Source organism: Oreochromis niloticus, linkage group LG17 (assembly GCF_001858045.2).
Source record: "Oreochromis niloticus isolate F11D_XX linkage group LG17, O_niloticus_UMD_NMBU, whole genome shotgun sequence".
Taxonomy (NCBI): domain Eukaryota; kingdom Metazoa; phylum Chordata; class Actinopteri; order Cichliformes; family Cichlidae; genus Oreochromis; species Oreochromis niloticus.
Window position 1 is genome coordinate 7,351,945 of NC_031981.2, and position 21,676 is coordinate 7,373,620.

The 21,676-nt window shown below is 40.5% G+C and overlaps 1 protein-coding gene across 1 annotated transcript in view; it reads right to left on the minus strand.

Annotated features, from left to right (window-relative positions):
• The window catches only part of dock4b (dedicator of cytokinesis 4b), a 138,986-nt gene that overhangs the window by 71,013 nt on the left and 46,297 nt on the right, over positions 1-21,676 (minus strand). Inside the window, 6 exon segments of the mRNA XM_025899516.1 lie at positions 4,847-4,935; positions 5,818-5,950; positions 6,068-6,128; positions 6,310-6,391; positions 14,325-14,476; positions 21,398-21,482. Of these exon segments, the coding sequence (XP_025755301.1) occupies positions 4,847-4,935; positions 5,818-5,950; positions 6,068-6,128; positions 6,310-6,391; positions 14,325-14,476; positions 21,398-21,482 (602 nt within the window).

The window sequence follows — 21,676 nt, forward strand, 5'->3', positions numbered from 1 at the left end:
AAACCGAGCCTAATTATTATTCCTGAATGGTACACGTTACTGAGTATAACAAAAACACTCTCAACCTTTGCTGCCCTCAGCCTACCGGGCCTGCCTCTTCACAAACTCGACAAAAAATTAAAATAAATAAATAAATAAATATAAAAAAAGCTGCAAAAACAAAAACAGTTGAGTCGTCGCAGCCTCTTCTGTCACTGCCTACGCTCGCAGTGTGGAGGTGGGAGCTGAATTATCTACCTGACCTGACTCACACAGAGCCAGATTCTTATGAAATCCCTCTTACAGGTTACTGGGTACACGTAAACAAAATCTTTGTTCATCAGTACCCTCTCTTGTCTTTTGAATTCAATTACCCAAAAAGCACGGCCGACCCTGAAACACACAGGTAAAAAAAAAAAAAAAACCTCATTAGGCTCTAGGAGAACAAAATAAGTCTCCAAGTCTTCCCGTCTCTCTTCCACTTTACTGCAGAAAACAGCCTGGTGTTCTTTTTATTTCGGGGCAGTGTATTCATCTTCCCCCTTGCTAATTGGCTGCTAATAAGAGACTTCTGGCATACTGCCAGTTCAGTTTTAAAGGAGAAAAACAGTGAGACACAAATCATGATGCGCACACACACACGCACACACACGCACAAGCAAACATGGAATCGTGCACAAATATATCAACATGCACACAAATCCACATTATGTGTATCTCACTCTGCAGCACACTTGTTTTAATTGCCCTCCTGACACTAAGTGTAATAAACTGTAGTTCTTAAAGGGGATCTATTATGCTCATTTTCAGCTCCGTGTTTTTACTGTCGTGCTTTCTAGAACAGCAGCTTCGCATGATCCTTACACGTTAACTTACACAAGGTTCATCCTCAGTTCATCCACTGTCAGAAAAGAAGCTGTTTTCTATCCTCTGCCTTTAATACAACCTTCTTTGGATTGGTTGCCCCTCATAAACAAAAGGATCTTTAACGTATTAAAGGGATCCCTTGTAAATACTACTTGTAATAATGTATATTGTATTACTATTATTACTATTATTTTAAACTAGATACCACTTTTTTATGTCCGATACCGATACCGATATCATAAATTTGGATACCGATATGAATCCGATATAGTGTGTTTTTTAATCAATAAAACTGTTTTTTTAATATCTTGCTGCTTTTTGTATAAGTTCATACTCAAGTTAAAAAACAAACAAACACTAAAGCTATTCTGTTATACCTGTATGCAAAAAATACACTGCACCCAAAATATTTCATAGTTCAGCAACACTGATCAATCTAATAAAGTTAAACCTGCTCCATCCTCCCTATTCTGGTATTTTAAAGAGTACTTAGCAGAAATATTAAGCAACCTAACTAATAGGGTTCTAAAACTCCCAGGAAAAAAAAAAAAAAATAGGGAACCACCCACCCTCCACCTCATGATGCTTAATCGACGTAATCAACTTTAATTTAATGCAGTGTGGAAAAAAAAATGCACAGAAATAAATTATTTTTCAAGAATAATTAAATAGATTCAACATCTTTCTTCAACAGAATTGCAGACTGCACAGATAGTGCCTTCCCAAAGGAAAAAGTACTATAACTTATTAGGGTATATTAGACTTAATAGTTACTATATACAGTAATGGACTTCTATACATTTTACATCAGATTAAAACTTTGGGTGTAAGATTCAGATAATTATTTATTAAAAGCTAGACATTTTAAATGAGAATAAGAAAGAAAAGTATGTCTTTGTGCCCCCTTTTCCCTGTTAATGCCCTATCGGCCCCCCTGGCTAAACTTTGCTAGATCCGCCCCTGCACAGTTACCAGCCGTCAGCTACGTAGAAAAGGATCCTGGTGTAGAAAGTAATATTAAATAAATTCTAACAACAGCTTATCAAGGTTAAACGTGCTGCTGTTGTTCAGCCGCTGGTTTCCTCTTTCTGGCGCAAAGTGGGCCAAGAACAAACAAGAGAGACGGACTCGCGACAGAAAAGCCGATCAGCTGATCATTGATCAGTTTCATGATTGAAGTAGCAGCAGGAGAGGGAGGGAGAGAGAGGTAGTCGCTCCATATATCGGTTGTTAAGCTTAACATGGGAATGCTTTACAAACATTCAGAGATGAACTTACACACTTGCTTTACTTCTCTCTGGGATAACTTCCTCGGAGATGAAATGCCGGATTGGTAGCGAGGCTACAAATACACACAGCCGCTCTATCACGTGACGCATACTGCTCCGACGCGCTACGGTTATGAGCCGAGTTACGCCATGTCGCAAGTTTTGTGAGATGCTTTTTTGATATTTAATGGATCGGATTACATTTTTTAATTTCTCTCCGATATCTGATCCAGTAATTTACATCAGTATCGGACCGATACCGATACGTAATATCGGATCGGTCCATCTCTATTTTAAACTCTAGGCATGTTTGATATAAGCATTCATCAATGTAGCAGTATACATTCGACAGAAAATATTGAAAAGAACACTGGGTCCATGATAAATACAGCGTGACATTCCATAGCTCGTGTATGGATGCTTTTACAGGGACAAACTAAGAAGATGAAACATTCCCTCCAGTTTTCACATTTGTTGATGCAGTCTGGCACGCAGCTCTATTCTGTTATCTATTCTGTAATGTCGCTCCGCGGCAGAATAATTGCCTTTTGGGAGGAATTGACTTTTTAGATGCCTCAGTGAAATCTGTCGCAAGTGATGTTGTGTATAATTCTTTGAATGTAGAAGGAGCCCAGAAGGAAAGAAATCACTGCAACTGGACTGCTTCCTGGAATATGTTGTGTTGCATTCAAAGTTGTTGCTCCACACATTAATATACTAAATATACAATCACTGGCTACTTTATTAGGTATATCTTTTTAACTGCTGTTAAAACCTGTCACCAGAGCCATTAGTCTTAAGGGCAGGTGTCTGAATGAAAGACATGCAATTACAGAGATAGTAGTTAAAAAGAGCACCATCTAAGCAAAGTAAATTAATAAATGACACTTAATATCCAGAGCTCATTATCTTTAATACTTAAATTATTACCTCTATGTTGTGATTAAAGGGTTTTTTCCCTCTTCTGTTTCATAAGATCAATGTCACAGTGAGTTAAGTGGCAGAAATGTAATTTTGGAACAAACAGACTTTAATTATGCATGCCAGCATTTAAAAAAAAAGAAAAAACCCTGCAGCCCTCCTCTAATACCCTTTGAAAGAAAAAACACACTGAGGCTAATCAGCCGCACAGTGTCTTCATCTGACAGCAACTCAACAGCTAACACTCAAGCGTTTGTGATAAACTTTGCACTGCAGCCAAAAAAGGGGACTGAACTCCAAAATAATTCACTTGCACGTGCTTGTGTGAGTGCGTCTGTGTGCTTTGCATATTGCTGTCAAAAGAAAGCCTCGAGCAAACACTTACATGACGGATATGTTTTGAGAGAACCCTGCAAAGTCGGGCAACACGCTGTCTTCTGCCAGTAACAATGCGTTTACCAATGAGTGCGAATAATTGCCTCTTATTACAGAAAAAAGCAAACCGTAAAGATGAAAATGTCACATTTATCCAGCAGGCATCAAGAAGCTTGTGCCGCATCTGCAGTGATAACTGCCAAAAGGTTGTGGAAGTTGAACAGCAACAATACAGAACATTATCAGTGCGCATAATCTGTTATTAAATCTGATCTCTGTGCGTAGCTAGGAGTTATCTATGATAATATGACCAGTCAGGAGAAGCAGAAGTAGTGAGTAGAAAATAAAAGCTGTTATAGAAATCAATATGAGATTAGAAAACCGTAGTAAGTAGCTAAAAGAATGAAATGCTTGCTCAATATTCAAATTTTTGTACTAGCTCTCTAGTTTAGTTAATTTAGAGAAATTAAATCGCACTCGTTTTAGACGGACAACTTTTGTTGTTGGTGTTAAAAAATAAATTAAATTAATTTAAAACATGGCTCGGATCATGCAGAAGGTGTTAAGTGATTTCGTGTCACAGCATCCTCTTCTCGCCTGTACGGGATTATTCTCACCTCGAGCAATTATTGGTTCTCCGAGGGCAGGTGGAATGGGGTGCTGACTCAGCAGATCAGATCTCGTTTCCATATTTCCACATATAACGTATAAGCAGGCATTAGGAGATGGAAAAACGCAGTGTTTATTTTCACTGAGAAAGCAGCGGCCTCCTGGAGCTTCTCGGCTACATAACGGAAACTTCTGATGAGCAGTCCGTGACTGCCAAGAGCTGTTTGTACACGCTGATGCAAGCAGCTGCAAATTAGCCAGCTCTGTTTAATTTGTGTTTATGTCCTCTTGCTTCACAGTTTGCACCCCTTTTCACGCTCCCCTCACTGTAATCATTCAACAAGTTTCTTCTTCAAACAAAATGTAACTAGCACCTTAACGACTGCATCGGTATTAATCTAGAGTCCACCAAAGTATTGATCTCATTGCAGAGCAATCATGTTTTTGAAAGACTCAACATTCTCATTCTCCACCAACTTGTTGCTATGGGAGACTGCTGATGCTGCTGATCGGCATGATGAAATTTGAGCTATTAATACAAACTATCTGAATACATAGATTCCCTGCAGACACAGAAATGTAAAGACTAATCGACTCCCACAGAAGAGAACTTAACTCCCACATGATAGCTACTGAGAATGACCGGAAACTGAGTAATGCATGGCAAGATGTGCAACTGAGCTGCTCAGTTTGTCATCGGAACATGATGAATTTTACATGCAGCGCTGAACCCCTCCCACCCCCGTTGTCTGATGGCTTAAACCACCTACATGATTGTGTAGGTGTGAGAAATTAAGAGCAATGAGTTAAGCAAATGGGGTTCTCACCAGTGTTGGATCCAGACAGGTTGTACCTAGAATTGGCCTTTTTGATGATGTTCTCGTGGATCTGGGACCATTCGCTCTCAGTGTTACACCTGGGACACACAGACAAAAAGAAAATTACTGCAGATTTGCACAGACACTCCTGAAAGAGTCAGGTAAAGATCTTTGAAAGTGAGTCCGGATTGATGGCGCTTAGGCCTAGCAAAACCAAAACTGCTGAATCCTACACTTCATATAATAAGAAGCATTTTTTGCATTAATTCTTCATTTTTGAAAAAAGCACACCTCTTTGAAACTCCAAGAACCCACTCTGTAGAAAAAGCTTGCTGTTGAAAATTGATAGCATCATCACTGCTCTTCCCATCCAAGCCACAATGTTTGAAGTAACAAGTGTTTTTACTCTTGAAAATCAGCTGAGTTTCTGTGCTGACCAACCACTTTCTTGAAATTCATTGTATATGTGACATGTGACCAAAAGCTGTTATTTGTTGAGTGTATTTAACACTTAACGGTGGCATGACAGAAAAAAAAAATCAGCTTTTCAATGACGCCTTTTCTGGATTCAACTCACAAAACAATTAGGTCACAACTTTCATGCTAGTCCAACTAAAACCTGTTGTTGCCTCAGGTGTGAAGAAAGTGGCTGCATGTTCTTGTGAGCAAAGTACATTTGGCCAGTTACTCTGATGCTGCTATAATTTAGGTCAAACTACCGTGTCAACAGATGCCTTTTCATCCCTGAGGGCATCACATAGACTTGACTGCAGTCATCTAAAGTGTAAAAGGAAAGGTCCATAATTTTGTTGGTCCAGATTAATGTTCATGTATTCAGACTACTACTTATCTAAAAGATTACTTGAATAGGTTTCCCTTTGCATTTATGTCCCATATTACATAATATTTTTTAAAGAAAATATTTTCTTAAATCCAAAATTATATGAATTCCTAAATAATAGTTCTTTACAGTCACTTACGTATAAACCTTTAGCAGGTGGTCATCCTTAGAGTCAGCAGTAAGTAGATCGGCAATGCTGACAACAGCACAGCCAAACGGCCGCCTGTACTGTACGTTGCACTGGTTCTTCTTCTCTCCTGCTCCCATCCTCCCTGCACAGACAGACAGAGGTATCCTCGGTAAGAACAGTATGAAAATGAAAGCCCGAGAGATTTTTAAGAACGTGAGTAGTACTCAGGAGAATAAAGAAGAAACATCACAACTCCCACCTATTCTTATGATGTGCACAACGATGTAGACATCTTTTCGTAGATCACTGCTTCCCAAATCCTGACAAACGATGCAGGAAAACATATTTAAGCATCCGACCCAATTACTGTGAACAAGCTGAAGAGCACTGACGCTGCTTTTATTTTTCAGCATAACAGTGCATGAGTTAAGTCAGCTTTATATAGCCTTAAATTGCTCCCAGTAAATCTTTTTTTAACAAAATTCCGTGTTAACTACTCACCACAAATAGCGTGCATTGCCTTTCTGTCTTCTCTGGTGACTTGGGCAGTCCACTCTTATTCAGCCTTACAAAGAACCTTTCACTGCACAAGTAAGTGGACAGACAGAGACAGGGAACACACACAGAGATAAATGTGGTCAGGAGTGATGGCTGAGTGTCACAGTAAACAACAGCATCCAAGTTTTTGCTAACAGGAACAGAATAAAGATTAGACACAATGTCAAAAAATGTCAAGTGCAGAACAGTGGGCACTGGAGAAATCACTTCAAAGTTCAAACTTCACACTGAAGCTGCGTGAAACAGAATATGAGGCGGGAAAAGGGAAAAGAAAAACAGGCAGAAAGGGTTCAGAGGCAGAGGGAAAGAGGTTTAAGAAAAAGATGTTGAAGAAAATCCCCAAAACAGAATGCCTGTAAAATATCTAACAAGAACATTCACACGTGGCTGAATGAAAGTGCTTTGCTGGATATTATGAATTCTCTCTGACACGTTTAAACACAGTTACTAGGTTTTCATCAAAAAACAGTGATAGGTTACAACTAAAAATGCACAACCTCAATCATAACTGCCAGACTAGATGGCATAAAACTTCTGGCTGTCACAGGGCTGCGCTGAGGAGCAAGAGAGGAATAGAAAACTTGTGAACTTGTGAAAGATACTGTATACAGAATTTATACTATTTCAGGTTATAAGGCTACTGCAATGCCCTTATCTCTTATGTGCATTTGTGGTGAGGTGCTCAGTCTTTTCGTACAGGGCTCAGAGTAGAGGCAGTACTCCTACACATTGAAAGGAGCCAGTTGATGTGGTTGGGATGTCTGAGCAGGATGCCTCCTATGTGCCTTACAGGTGAGGAGTCCTGGTCATGGCCCAGGATATGTTGGCGAGACAACACCTCTAAGTGGGCTTGGGAGAGGGCAGCTCTGCAAGTTTGCCACCACAACCTGATAGATGGATGGATGATGTTAAAATCTGGCATATAGCCAAGAACTGAGAGGTAAAAAAGTGAAAGTTAAAGGTCATTACGACCTCATATTCAACATTCACGGAATTCTCATCAGTGCCAAGTCTTGGGAACACCCACGGGGAATTTCATTACATCTGGCCACAAACTCAAACTCAAACTCAAGAACGAACTTTTTTGCAGTCAAATGTTTTTTGGCGACATTTATACGCCATTCATGATTAAATCAAACTTTCCCAACATCTAATCATTTCAACTTTTAATCAGAGCGAACCCTTGGGCCAAAGCTGAAGAAATCCCCTCAAGGAATTCGTGAGATATCTCTCACAGTGGAACACGAACTCTGCATAACCAAAAAATTGCCTCATAATCTGGAATGAACCGTCTCCGAGTCTTGCCTCAAATGCCCCTCACGCCCATTTCTGTTCAGGCGGGAAATTAAGTGAATGTCGCGCAAAAAGACAGAAAGGACAGACACTGATCGCCTTTTCATTCTCTTTGTACTTTGTCCTTTATATCTCGCATACACTGTGTAAAAGAGGCAGCGGAGGCATCCTACTGGGCCCCTCTCATCCTGGCAGGCGAGCTGAGGGCTAATCCAGTTAGGTGACTTTCACAGTCCTCCGATAAGCAGAGAGAAAACCTTGTAATGCACCCACGCCTGACAATGAGCCAAGTCATTGGCACGGCTAGCAGAGCACGCTACAGTAGGCTCATTCAAACGAGAGCAGAACACACCACAAAAGATCACATATAGCTTGACCGCGGTGCATACAAATACGATCGATTGGGATGTTTTGTAACTGTCAGAGGTATTAAAAGCTCCTGCTACAAGTTCAAAATTGTTTGGGCTCTGCAGTGATGTAAATAAGAGGCAGCTTCTCTCACTGTAATTCTGTGTTTTGTATATGTAGGGCAGTGGGTGCTCTTGTTTGAGTTAATTAGGCTCCTGATTATTAATTATACAAATGCTTATGATTTTTTATACATGTATTCCTTCAGTAAAGTTTTCCTTTTCTCAGCCATACTGGAAGGAACCAGTTCAGGCCCAATTTGATTTGAATGCAGTTGTTCCTCATTAGCTGCACTCTGTAACTTTCCAGGCCATTTATCCAGCCATATGGAGACGGATTCCTATGCATTAGACATGAGACTTTGCGCCCACTTTTCCTAATTAGTGCTCTATTGTTGAAACCCCAAATGCCAATTAACAGCCACTCCTGCAAACACAGACTCAAACAAGGTCTCCCTTCTTTTCAATACCCTTCCCTCGCCACCAGCTCACAGCCTCGCAGCTGCAGCGTGTTGATCGCCCGAGCCGAGGGGACCAACGTCCCCCAGTGGGACTTTATCTCCCTCTATCACCACTCGGCCATTCACTTAACATAACGTGAATGGCCGATTTCCCCTCCCCTCTGGGCTCTTGCTGTTCCCCCTCCTAATATCGATGATGGCATTAGGAGCCGTGCGCTCTTCCAATGAGCAGAAGGTTGGAGGGGGAGAGGGGTGTTTCAACTGAGGTGTTAACTGCTAAATAAATGAACTGTCACCACCTCCTAAGTTTGTACTAAATAAATAAATACATCAAAATATACGTCTAAAAAAGCCCCACAACAAAGCCTAAAGCTTAGACCTTAAGTAATCTAAACACTGAATAGCCAGTGACGGTGAGAGATCAAGAAAGGGCGCATGGAGAGCACTCAAGAGCAGATAACATCAATCCACAAGGAAAAAAAAGCGTATACAATTTATGTATAAAATAGTCAAATCCTATCACGATACAGCAATCACAATATAATATTATTGCGATTTTTAGCATTTTGCGACGTGCCGGAATGACATAAATTGTGATTTATCGTGGATTAAACTTTGTCAGTATCCGTTTTATCCAATAGGATAAACTTATCTCACTCGATCATACCAGCACTGTCCCTAAAACCTGCCATAAATGTTCCCATAAGACGGAGTCGGTCTGATATCAGTCTGCGATTGAATGAGGTCAACTTGGCAGTTGCATGCAGTCTGTTTCAGGCAATTAATTGTTGCAGCAAGTAACTGTGAGAAATCTTAAATCACATATTTGTTGCTTTTACATTACATTTGCACTCAACAACATCCTCTATAGGAATATAACCAGAGTACAACCGGCCAGCTGAGTCAAGTCCCTTCATGCTCATCCACAAAGACTAATTCAGACTGATGGCAACATGTTGGCAATCCGTCATTTCTAAATTAGAGAGGAATCTCTCTGAGAGTGATTGCAATCAGTCCAGGTCCAGATGACTGCTCACAGAAAGGCTGCTTCCGATCAGCTGACCTTTGCAACTGCTTTGTAATCAAAAGTGGTTCTAAGTGTGCAACATCCTCAAGCTCTGGGCAACTATTTAATCACCACAAGTTACAATTGGCCCTACTTTTACTGTGACTGAGCCACCAGCCTGCTCTGAATTAGGGGGTAGCTTTGTCAACCTAAGTGTGTCCAGTGTCGGATGTTTTCAGCTGAGCCGATTTAATAAAAGTTTGTTCTGCTAACATTGTCTCAGGCTGGTGGTGGATGATATGTGCCCTCTTGTTTGCAGTATTCCCACAGTATTTTAATGTATTTGATAAAATAACGTTCTTTGCTGTCCCTGTATCGATACAATATAGACTATGCATTGTTAATTTAAACGGATTTCAAAACATAAAACTAGTATATACAGTCAATAAAAATAAATAAATAAATTATTTATATATATATATATATATATATATATGTATATATATATATATATATCGAAGAATCCACAGGTCCCTCATCCTATTCATGTAACCCCTTCCGCCAGGGTTACTTACTCCTGTGGGACTTCCAGATGCAGACGGACAAAATGGTGGTGGCTAACCAACCGGACATAGTGGTGGTAGACAAACAGAAGAAGACGGCTGTAGTGATCGATGTAGCGGTTCCGAATGACAGCAATATCAGGAAGAAGGAACACGAGAAGCTGGAGAAATACCAAGGGCTCAGAGAAGAGCTCGAGAGGATGTGGAGGGTGAAGGTAACGGTGGTCCCCGTGGTAATCGGAGCACTAGGTGCGGTGACTCCCAAGCTAGGCGAGTGGCTCCAGCAGATCCCGGGAACAACATCGGAGATCTCTGTCCAGAAGAGCGCAGTCCTGGGAACAGCTAAGATACTGCGCAGGACCCTCAAGCTCCCAGGCCTCTGGTAGAGGACCCGAGCTTGAAGGATAAACCGCCCGCAGGGGCGTGCTGGGTGTTTTTTTTTTTTTTTTATATATAAGAATATAGAGTAAAACCTACACATTCACACAAGTCAAGGACCTTTGCAAGAAGTAAAATTCAACTTCTGAGGAGGGAAATATGAGCGTGTAAAACGGTTTGTGATGTGCGATCTTGGTGTCGAACAGCATCAGAACCCACAGCGTGGGCCATGAGCGCGGTACTGTACAACGCAGTGTGTGTGTGTCCTTCTGGAAAGCCTGACAAGGAGTCTGTATTGAACACAAAGAAGCTGCCATGGTGCACAGGGGATGATGGTGTTGGCGTGGTACTGAGACAACGGGTCAGACCCCCCCATCTGGTCTCGCGTGCGCGCACACACACGTGCACACACGTGCACACACACGCACACACACGCACACACACACGCACACACACACACACACACACACAGATAAACCACCAGCACAGAGGGAAGCAGCGAAATGGCTCTCTGCCAGGCAGATTGTGTAAATGAGTGCGTCTCTGTTTATGCATGTGACCAGACAGTGAGAGACACGTTGGCGAGCTGCCATTGCGAGATTTTCCTAAAAGACAACTGATGCAAGCAAACACACTTGCAGACGTAGAAAATAAGAAGCATAAAGGCACTGTGGTTGAAGCCTCTGACTGCCTTTATCCCTCAAAATTGCAAGAAAACCCAAATTGTTGATTTAGGCAACAACATAAGTGGTTCTGAGAAAAATATAGCTTTGTCTGTGTTCTCTCTCGCTGGATTGAGTTTGGATAAATTCACATTTCATTTGTGATGCATCATGAATTCCGAAGCTGCTGTTAAGTATATAATTTCACCATTACTGAAGTGGACTTTACTCTACTTCAGAAAATGGATTTTTAATCCACTTCAAATATATATTTAAGCTTAGTGAGTGTAATTACTCATGCTCAGCTAAGGTACTCAATCTTTCAAAGAAGCAGGAAGATTGAAAGAGAAGAGAAAAAAAAACGATGACATAAAAAGAGTGACAGTTTAAAAAAAAGAACAAAAGGGCTTCAAGTGGAACATGATACGATGGCGCTGAAGACTAATTACCCTCTTCACGACAAAAAAGTACCCACTTTCACTCTGAAAAAAACCTTAATTATTACTGAGCCATATATCTTACAGGGACACTGTGTAAAATTTTAAGAAATACAAGCGGTAGTAAAGTAAAATTAATTTAAAGCTATATTTTACCTAGATACAGATTTTAAGCCGGACCCTTCCTGAACCAACCCTCACATTTATCCAGGACCAGGACCAGCACTACGAATATGCTACCTTGTGAAACCCTGAGGGGGAATCGAACCAGGGATCTTTCACATGTAAGCTTAACATGTTAACCAATACTAATAGTGAATTTTGATGTCCAGCAACCTGGAAAAAGGAGAACCAGAATGTGTTCTTTCATACTCATTTGCGGAACATATCTTGGTAATAATGGTCGTTATGCTTTCAGTGAGTAACATGTCTGGACTGCAGGCAGCCCACTTTAGCACATATAGACATTTACCTCCTGTTGTAATACACAAGTGCAGAACGTGTCTTAACATTATCTTGCTGAAATAAGCAAGGGTTTACCCTGAAAAACATGCCAACTGGAGCATATACACTGCTCCAAAACATGTACGTGTTTTTCAGCATTAATGTTGCCTTCACTGATGCACACGTTACTTTGTTAAATCCCCCCTCATCTCGCTAAAGTTGTTGGCTTTAAAAGATAACAAACCACATGACATTACAGCTGTTTAGCTCACTGGTCAGACCACAGCACAGGTTTTCACTTTTCCTCCCAGACAAGAGAAGGTGGTCAGTTTCATGGGTCTTGTTTTTTTTTTTTTTTTTTTGACTTGCTTTTGTGGACGCAGTGACAAACTGTGTTCACTGACAGTGGCTTTCAGACAATGGCTCTTCCCGAGCCCATTCCACTACAAACTCCTGTCTGATATTGGATTTTGGCCTTGTCCCTTGCACACAGATTTCTCTGGATACTGAACTGATGCAAGCTTGGTATGCCCTTCCCCAGTTATTATGAATCAAAGTTTCAGCCAGTATTTTTTTTAAGAATTTAATAACTTTGTCCATCCTTTTGTTGCTCCTGTCCACAACTTAGAAACTAGTTGAAAATGTGCATTTTCTATACAAACACAATAACATCTTTCAGTTCAAAATTTCAAAGGTTTACACAGCATCCCAGCCTGTGACAGACTGAATACCTGTCCAGGGTGTACCACACGCTCTAACTTTATGACAGTTATAGCCCCATTGTTCTCTCAGATGAATAACATCATTGCAACCAAACAAAATGGCAAACTTGTAAAAAAGAAAAGATAGCGCCTTCCTTCTTTTGTGCTATAATTCTTCAGGAACGGTGGAAACCGCAGTTATTTTCATGTAAAGTTTAAAGAAATTTGCCAGCAATGTGGATGAATCATAAATTGGATTACAATAGAAACTGAAGTAGGGCTAATGGATAATAATAGAGAGTAATAATAAAAAAAAAAATTAAAAAAATTTTTTTTAAAAAGAGTCCCATCAACACCATTCTAATTCCTCTGATGTGACCCTGCGGGGCGGAGAGTATTCTCACACAAGCACGACTTATCAAAAGAAGTTTCAGTGCTGCTGTGCTCATTTTTCAACCCACTCGCTTTTCTTTTGCCTGACAAATTCGCTCGTTTGTGACATGAAACAAAATTTCTTCACTTTGAACTTTGAAACCAGGGAGTTTCAACACAGTCTTCTATTTGGGCAACACCCCGTCAGGAGTACAGTGTGGTATCTGCTGGTGTGTGAGCATGTATGCAAGTAACACATGCAACCTCCCAGGGCACCAGGACCAGCTTTCACATGGACATTTTTTTTCCTAAAAATAAAGAAATAAAATAACATGGCCTTGTCCAATTTTGTGTATTCAAGTGCACTTTAATAAACTGCTTCATTTAATAAATCTTCATGAATATAATTAAGAGCAGTCTAAGGGGAGCCATTTGGCACAGGGCGTTCACAATCAACAGAGCAGCTCATTTGCATTTCGCTCTCCCACAGGATTTAATGCCATAAACCATACAACCTTATGAACAAGCAAGGAACTGGTTTTCAGCGGCCTACAATCCAAGCAAACAACATACAAGCTGATAAATCAAGCTGCCTGGTATAAAAACACACTGTAAAGACCAAAAATAAATAAATAAATCACAACACATCACAGTGATGGAAACCATCACTTCATCACATCACTCAGAAAGTTTTGGTTTGAGTTCAATTTTACAAATATCCAATTTCCACCAATACAATGGCGTTAAATGACACTGGCATTCTAGTTCTCAACATGCTAAAAAACAAAAAAGAGAAAGAAAAAATGTTAAATAAATAAATAAAAATTAAATAATGTCTCTTTGTAGACTTGTGGTTAGGCGACCTGGTAAAAATGACACTGTCTATATTCACCAAACATAAGCACGCAACAACCTAAATTTAGCTAATGTAGCTAACAGTTTGGCTAATGGCGAGATGTGCATCCTGTCATGCTGACGCAAGTATGGGCCTCTCGTCATGGTAAGAATGACACTTTTCCCTTTACACTTAGTTCAACCACTAAACAAGTGCCATTCAGCTCCACTATATTAAAGAGAATGCAACCATCTCTGAACTTTATTTTTCCAAAACTGGGCAACTTGTACCAAAACAATCTAGCTACACAAACAGCACTACAGGCTAGATGGAAAAATATTTGATTTTTGAAATGGCCCAATTAGAATCATAAAGGCGTACTGCCTGTAAAGTCTCTACCTGAGTGGCCGGTTCTCCCGTCCATCATAAATGTGAAAGAAGACTTCCAGCTCCTCCCCCAGATTAGCGCTCATTAGACTCTTCACGTGGACAAACAGGTGATGGGTGCTAGCAGGAGTGGAGGTCTCCTTCTTACGATGTCGGTGTTCCATCTGCAGGCGAGAGAAGAAAATCAGCACAAGCGGATTTCTCTATATAAAGGAAACCGTTATATATTACACTTTAGCTGTAATTATGCAAACTGGGAAAAATTCAAATAAACAAGAAAACAACTTGAAACACGAAGAGCCGCAATTGAAATACAGAGTTATAGAGGTGGATTCAAAGAAGGTTAAAAACTCATAACCTCTCAAATCAAAGCTGCTGTATTAGTGATGAATTCAATAACAGGTAATATCCCCCTGAGGCTTCTCACTGTAGGCAGAAGGACTCAATTTGCATATATTTGAAGAGCAGAAAGATATAGATGTTGATATACATCAGGCTAATATGGGATGTAATACTGCAGGCTGGCAGCTCAGAGGCTAAAATGTGGGAGTTGAAGCTACACTGTCTGGCTCTTTCTTTCTTGCAGCCTTTCTGCCAATACATCAACTCAGACTGGTGTTTAAGCAGCACACTTGCCAAGCATTTAGAGTGCTGTGCAAAACTCTTGAGCCACCCCTCATTATGTTACATTTTCCTTTTAAAGAACCACACTCATTTCTTGTGATGTATCTGGTACTTAAGTTGATTCATCTACTGTTCACTGAAGCTTCATCAGGAATGACCTCTTGGCTTCGCAGTGGAAGGCTGGCTGTCAAGAAGCCATTCTTAAAGAAGGCAATATGTATGGAAAAGGTCAGGAGGGAGCCTCTACAGGTATCTGTAAAACACGGTGGAAGCCATGCTGTACCATCTGAAAGGCGTTTGAACTTTGTAATGTCCTCTCCAGGTAAGACAACTCGAGAACTATACCTGAAGACTACTTTAATTACAAAAGCAGACTGAGAATTCAGTCTGCGTGCGCGTGTCAAAATATTGACTTTCAAGCTTGTTAAAGTCTATAAATTTGGATTTTCCCTTATATGTTGTGTTTCTATGCATGTCTGCCTATTTCAATAAATTGCAACAACATGGGCAATACCTCCGCACAGCACTTTATCTTTAAGGAGGCCGAATCGGGGTTTTTTGACAGAAAGAAGCAGAAAGCAACATCTGAAACATTGGGATTCACACAAATGTTAAAAAAAAATAAAAAGTCAAATAGTTCAGCACAATTTCAGATCTCAATGCTTTAGTGGTGGTTGATATTACTTGCCATATTACATCAAGCTATACCAAAAAGATCAATAAGGCCTCATACAGGATGGTGTGGTGTGTGTACACACATTAGAGCTCTGTTTATAAAAGGTTCATCATAATCTGCTGTCAACAGCCAAAAATACACACGCGCACAACACACACATACACACAAATATACACAAAGCACCAGATGGCCACTAGAGCCACTGCCAAATTTGGCCTCACATCCACTTCTGCTGTAAAACATAAGAAAATCGGAAGGAGGGGAGCAAGAGACGGGGATCAGGACAGAAGAAAGGGAAACGGATAAAGACAATGCAAGAACTGAGTGTAGTAAAGCTCCACCACAAAACAACACACACACAGTATATTGATAGTGGATATAATATGTTTTACAGGATTATAATGATGGTTTAGTTGTCAAATTTAAATAGTGTTGCATCGTACAGCATAGGTGACTTTGTTGAAATGCACTTGTCGGTGCAACATTTCAAGCTCAAGGAATTATGAAGCTGCGTACCAGGCTACAAATAATCTTACTAAAACGAACTAAAACACATTTGTCATGTCTTAATTCAAGGTATTATTGGATACTGTCGCATACACAGTTAGTTACCCTATGTGCAAATGTAGTCAGAAGTTCCATTTTAGGCTTCAGTCACCCACCCACACACACACACACACACGAGTAATCATGTTCTCTCTGGTCGAAAGACATGTCAGTGACCTCCTGGCAACTCTGGTTGCTAGGGTAAAACGCGTGTTGCTCGCAGTTGCTATAGTGGATGAGATTGGTCACAAAGAGGATGCTGTACCAAAAACCTCCTCATGATTGATTAGGTTGCTAGCAGATTGCTACAGTAGCCTTTAGTTTGCATGGGAGACACTGACCCATCAGAACACCCTCCTCAGCTATTAGCAAAGCGGCTATGAAACTGAAAAAGTTCAAAAGCTAACAAACCAAAGTTAAAAAGAGAACGTGTCACTTCAGCCACCACATGTCAAGATTCACTCAAGTTTCACTACCACTTCGCATTACAGGTCACAAGACGTGTAATGTTTTTCCGTGCAGCCAGACAGATTAGCTCAACTTTACAAAAACCTGCCTGCGGAGATGATGATTTGCATACTAAAGTGAAAAATTGTGAGATTAAGAAACAAGTTCTCTAAATGTGCTCAAAAACCATGCTACAAATCATTTTACCTTTGCAGTTTCTGTCAAAACTATAAAAACATTTTGTTTTTGTGAGAGATCCCTGAAAAGAAACAGAGAAACAGAATTATCTAACAGAAAGACAAACTACTCCCAGGAGGGCTGAACTCCTGGTTCTGACGTAAAATTACTAGGTCTGAGAAAGGCCTAATTTATACTGTGGGATTTTATTACGAGGTTATTTTCAGTGTGTCATTTCAGCCAGCAGCCCAGCGGGAACAGTGTGTGGTTATGTGACAGCTTCAGCATGACTAGACACAAAGCATAGACATGACAGGCTGGCAGCTTGACTTGCAACACACAATGGTGTGGTCAACAAGGAGAGGCTGAGAGGTAGCTGAACTGAGAACGAGAACATGACCGTGTGTGTGCCAGCCAAACTGTCCTACAGACTGTCAAACGACAAGGAAATTCTAGGGAAGACAGGTCAAACTGAGGCCACAAACTTGTAGCTGTTCCTTCTGTCCTTTTCTACATCAATGTTTAAGCCTCTTTTCATCCCTTTTTTAAACTTGAGGATGAAAGTCGTGCAGGAAGTTAAAGAGCTGTATGAAGGCTTGTCTCTCTTTAGTGATAAGCTGAACCATAAGAGCAATAGAAGAAATATTACAACCACATGTCCAGGGCAAAGAGCTGAGCTATGATCTATTACTACAGAGTGAGCTTCCACTGTTAATGAAGTCATCACTGGGGGATCTAAACTCAAGTTTTCTCTGCTCACGCTCTGAACTCAGTCCCCGAGGAAAACAATGGAAAGCCTAAAGCTGATTAGTCTTTGCTCTACACATGACTCCCATGAGCTAATTAGACATAAAGGGGTTTTTTTTCTCACTTTAAGCTACGACCAAACATAATGCTTCAACAAGCATCTGTTTAAAGGATTTAAGTCCAATAAAAATCTGGTCCTCCATCTCCACAAATATTTAGTTTTGATGCATTTTTGTCATATGGTATTACAAAGTAGGGTTTTTTTTTCCCCCTAATCTGACAAAAAGAGAAAATTGTTGATTTACTATGCTGTTCTTCACTAATTCTTCAGGGAAGCATATGTTTTCAGGCTGCTACATACACTTTTCCAGACAGTCACTAATACAGGGTTTCTCCTGGCACACACTAAAGTAGCTGTGAATGTACCCCAGAGGAAAATCATCAGGAAATGATTTAGTCAAGGATATAACGCTTTTGAATACTTTTTCAAATGGCCAGCAATAAGAAGAAAATGTATGTATTTCTGTTATGTGCGGTAACACAGACTGAAGTATCAAATAATACTTATAGGCACAGCTACCCAACCCCAAAGGCCCATTCTGAGCCAGGAAAACTCAGTACTGCTGCCTGTGAATAATCACTATTACCATATGTAGATGTTGTACCTTTGTTCAAGGGAAAAATGAAAAGAAAAAAAAATTCATTTGGGGTTTTTTTCCTTGTAGATGTATTATTTTATTATCAGAAAATTCAGAGCTAGGTTTATTTCTCCTAAATCCACAAGCTTGGAATTTTTGCTAGGAATACCACCACCTTCTATGACCCTGTAATTAATTTTCCTTTGTTTTTTTAAATAGACTTTAATTGGCATGCATATACCATGTTTACATTTACAGCGTTGTTTCTCATAATATAGAATGAGAAGGGTTGATGAGATAGCATTAGGTATTTACAGGCGTACATAAAATCTCTTTTTAATCCACAGTCTTTGCTTGTTTTCATTCTCACTCGGCAGATATCATACAATTCCTTGAAACAATGCAGCAGTTAAGCCACATTTTCCTACAGTAATACCGCACTGGCACTTCAGCACGTGCACACAGGCAAACACGCACACAAGTACACACAGAGACACCGCATAATCCCCATGTCAATTTAATTAAGCCACGCCGCAGAAGCACCGACAGAAACAAAGACACGGTTCTCACAAACAAAGATCTCACAGGGAAATATTGATGTAATTTGGACTCATTGAGATATTGCATCTTGGTGTGAGGTTTCCTTGCGTATTTTCGTAAGTGGATGGCGGCGGTGAATGCCTGCCCCTTTATCTCGACCCAGTATAGAGAAATGGCAGTCACTTGTTCATTTTATACACCGTTTAATAGAGGTGGAGAAAGCTTTCTTTGTGCTTTTCCTGCTTTTGTTTTGACAACAACAACAAAAAAATAACAGATGGATTAAGAGCTTCAATTACCCTTGCGAAGGAAGAGCCGACACAGAGTGTGTGTGCGTGTGTGTGTGTGATACAATTCCCCCCACACCATATGAGGGCAGAGAAGTGGTTGCCATGGTAGCAGCGATTGGGGCTTGGAGAAAGTGGGAAGGAGAGGCAGGGAGCAAACAGTAGGGAAAGGAAGGAGAGAAATACAGAAGCAGATGGATGAGGGGGAAAAAAGAAAAAAAATCAGTCCATCAAGTGTACCTCATGCGAGGATGAGAGTGGTATCAGTAACTCGCTGAGCTTACTCTAAATTTGTTTTGCCAAATGCTGGTTCTAAGGGTCAAGCATGGACTTCCGATCCTAAAGCTTTAGCCCACACGGAGACGTGTTCAAGGTTCTCGGAGAAAGCTGATATGTTAACAGCTCAGTAAAATGCAGAGAAACATGTGGTGTACCAGAAAAAGCTCAAAAAAGGTTATTAAATACTATGAGCGAAATCCTTCAGCTTCCTTTACAGCAGTCCTATAACCGTCAGAGATCAGTGCCATAGATTTTTATATAAGCTGCTCTTCAATTTCAAACTGGAACATGGCCCTGTTGTGCCTTTCCTTCTTCTCTCTCACATACTTACACTTTCCCAGCGGTGTATGCTCATATTAACTGTGCTAAAGTCACAGAAATGTTGTCACTGTGCACACAAGTAAAATCTCAGGCTTTAAACTCCTGTAAATGCTCTACTTCCAACCATTTATAACCTGCAGCATAGACATGGTGGAGACCTCCAGCTCTGTGACTCCAATTAACATCAATCTGCCTTTGTTGGGACACCGCTCAATCAAAGCAGCCATGAACCTAACTCCAGTACTCAGATGGAGTTATTAAGAGAATAATATTAATAATAAGTGTTTAAAAAAAAAAAACTTCAGTAGAGCTGTTACAAAGGAAGAACTTACCCAGGGAGATAATTACTATTTTCTGTACCAGACTAAAAACATGTTTTTCAGTGTTGTAACATCACCCATTTTAACTCTCTACTCGATGCTGACTGACTCGCTTATGGTGCAAACCTTGAGTGGCCACTGGGGGAATTGCAGTTTTGTCACTTAAGCGTTTACTTAATTCTTCAGCTCCGGATGTTGCCACTTAGTACCAACTTGAGACTCCATAATCAGCTCCAGCAGTTGCATCACAGCCGGATGGTAATGCAGCCAAACCCTGATGAGACTCTCCCTGTGCTACCTTTGGTATTTCATAGCAGCAAGAGTTTTCCACTTCTATCAATTTCTAGCTCATTTCCATCATGTATTTTGTACAGGTACAAATACGGGCACTGGTTCACACAGACTGAAACACTAGTCCATTGTTAGGTTCCACAGTGAGATGGTACTTTTAACAGATCATCCTGCATCTTCATCATTTTCTGACAATTTTTATCCCAAAAACTCAGATTCTGGCATCTACATGTAGAAATGGATCTAAGAAACTGGCATGTATGATAATGAGTGCTAGATTATGCTTCTCAGCATGGTGTTTTCAGAAACTTCACATAAGTGAAGTGAGAAGCGGTACCCACGAGCACCAATTTCTGTTTGAGGAAGCTAGGTGAGCCAATCAGAACCCCATCATCCTTTTTTTGAAGCGGGGACTTAAAGAGACGGGTGCGAAAGCAGCTACTTTTACACAATGAACTGAAAAGTTCCACAGAAAATTGAAGTGTCAATTCTGTAAAGTCAAAGAGTAAAAAATATGAAACTGGAAGTGAGTATAGCAGGTCCATAATGTCTGCTGTGCCAAGGTAGCAAGGTATTATGTGGGCAGCTAGTTCATACACGACCTCTGCTATCTATCTGACAACATCTGTCAGCTTCGAGAAAGAAGCTGACAGATGTTGTCAGTGATAGACAGTTCCTTAAATCCACTTAGAGGTTGGCAAGATCAAACCAAGTACAATATACTCAGAGGTCAGACATGTTTTGGTTGTTTGCCATCTGTTGTATAAAGCTACCCTTGGCAGCAAATGACAGTTCCTATTAGAAAGTGGATAGATTGTGTACAATACAACAGTAGCCCTAAATAGATCTGTATCATTGTCTACATCCTGTATCCAGCCTAAGCCACTGGCTCTAAATTGTAAATACACTGGACATTAAAAAGACAAATAACACAGGAACTCTAAAGCCACCAATCCAAACTCCTGCCATCGATGTCACTGTCATTCAGTGTCACTGTCCACTCTGCAGGGCAACAACCTCCCAGCAGAGCATTGCTTTCTTTACTTTGTGAGTGTCTTGTGAGCTGTGGTGAAAATAGAGTTTTTATAATACTCTTTCCAAGATGAATCTAGAAGAGAACAGCTCCTTTAGGCATCTGCACTCTGGATGGGATCTTAATCTGAGAACAGAGAAGAACTGTGAGGACACTTACCAGTCTGTAAAGCTCTGTGACACTGATTTCATCGGGGTCCACCATACTAAACTCTCGCCTCGGGACCAGGTCCAAGCCAAGCTGTCTGAAACACAAAGTCACAGAGAGTATTAATACACTGAAGCTGCAAAATACAAACAGATAACACAGTACATGGATTACAATGAGTGTTAATTAAGATGCTACTTCATAGCTGCACTGAGCATCAACAACAAAGCGAACAGACCCACAAACACTCAAAGCACAGCTGTCACATCACCCGTCAGTCGCCTAAATACA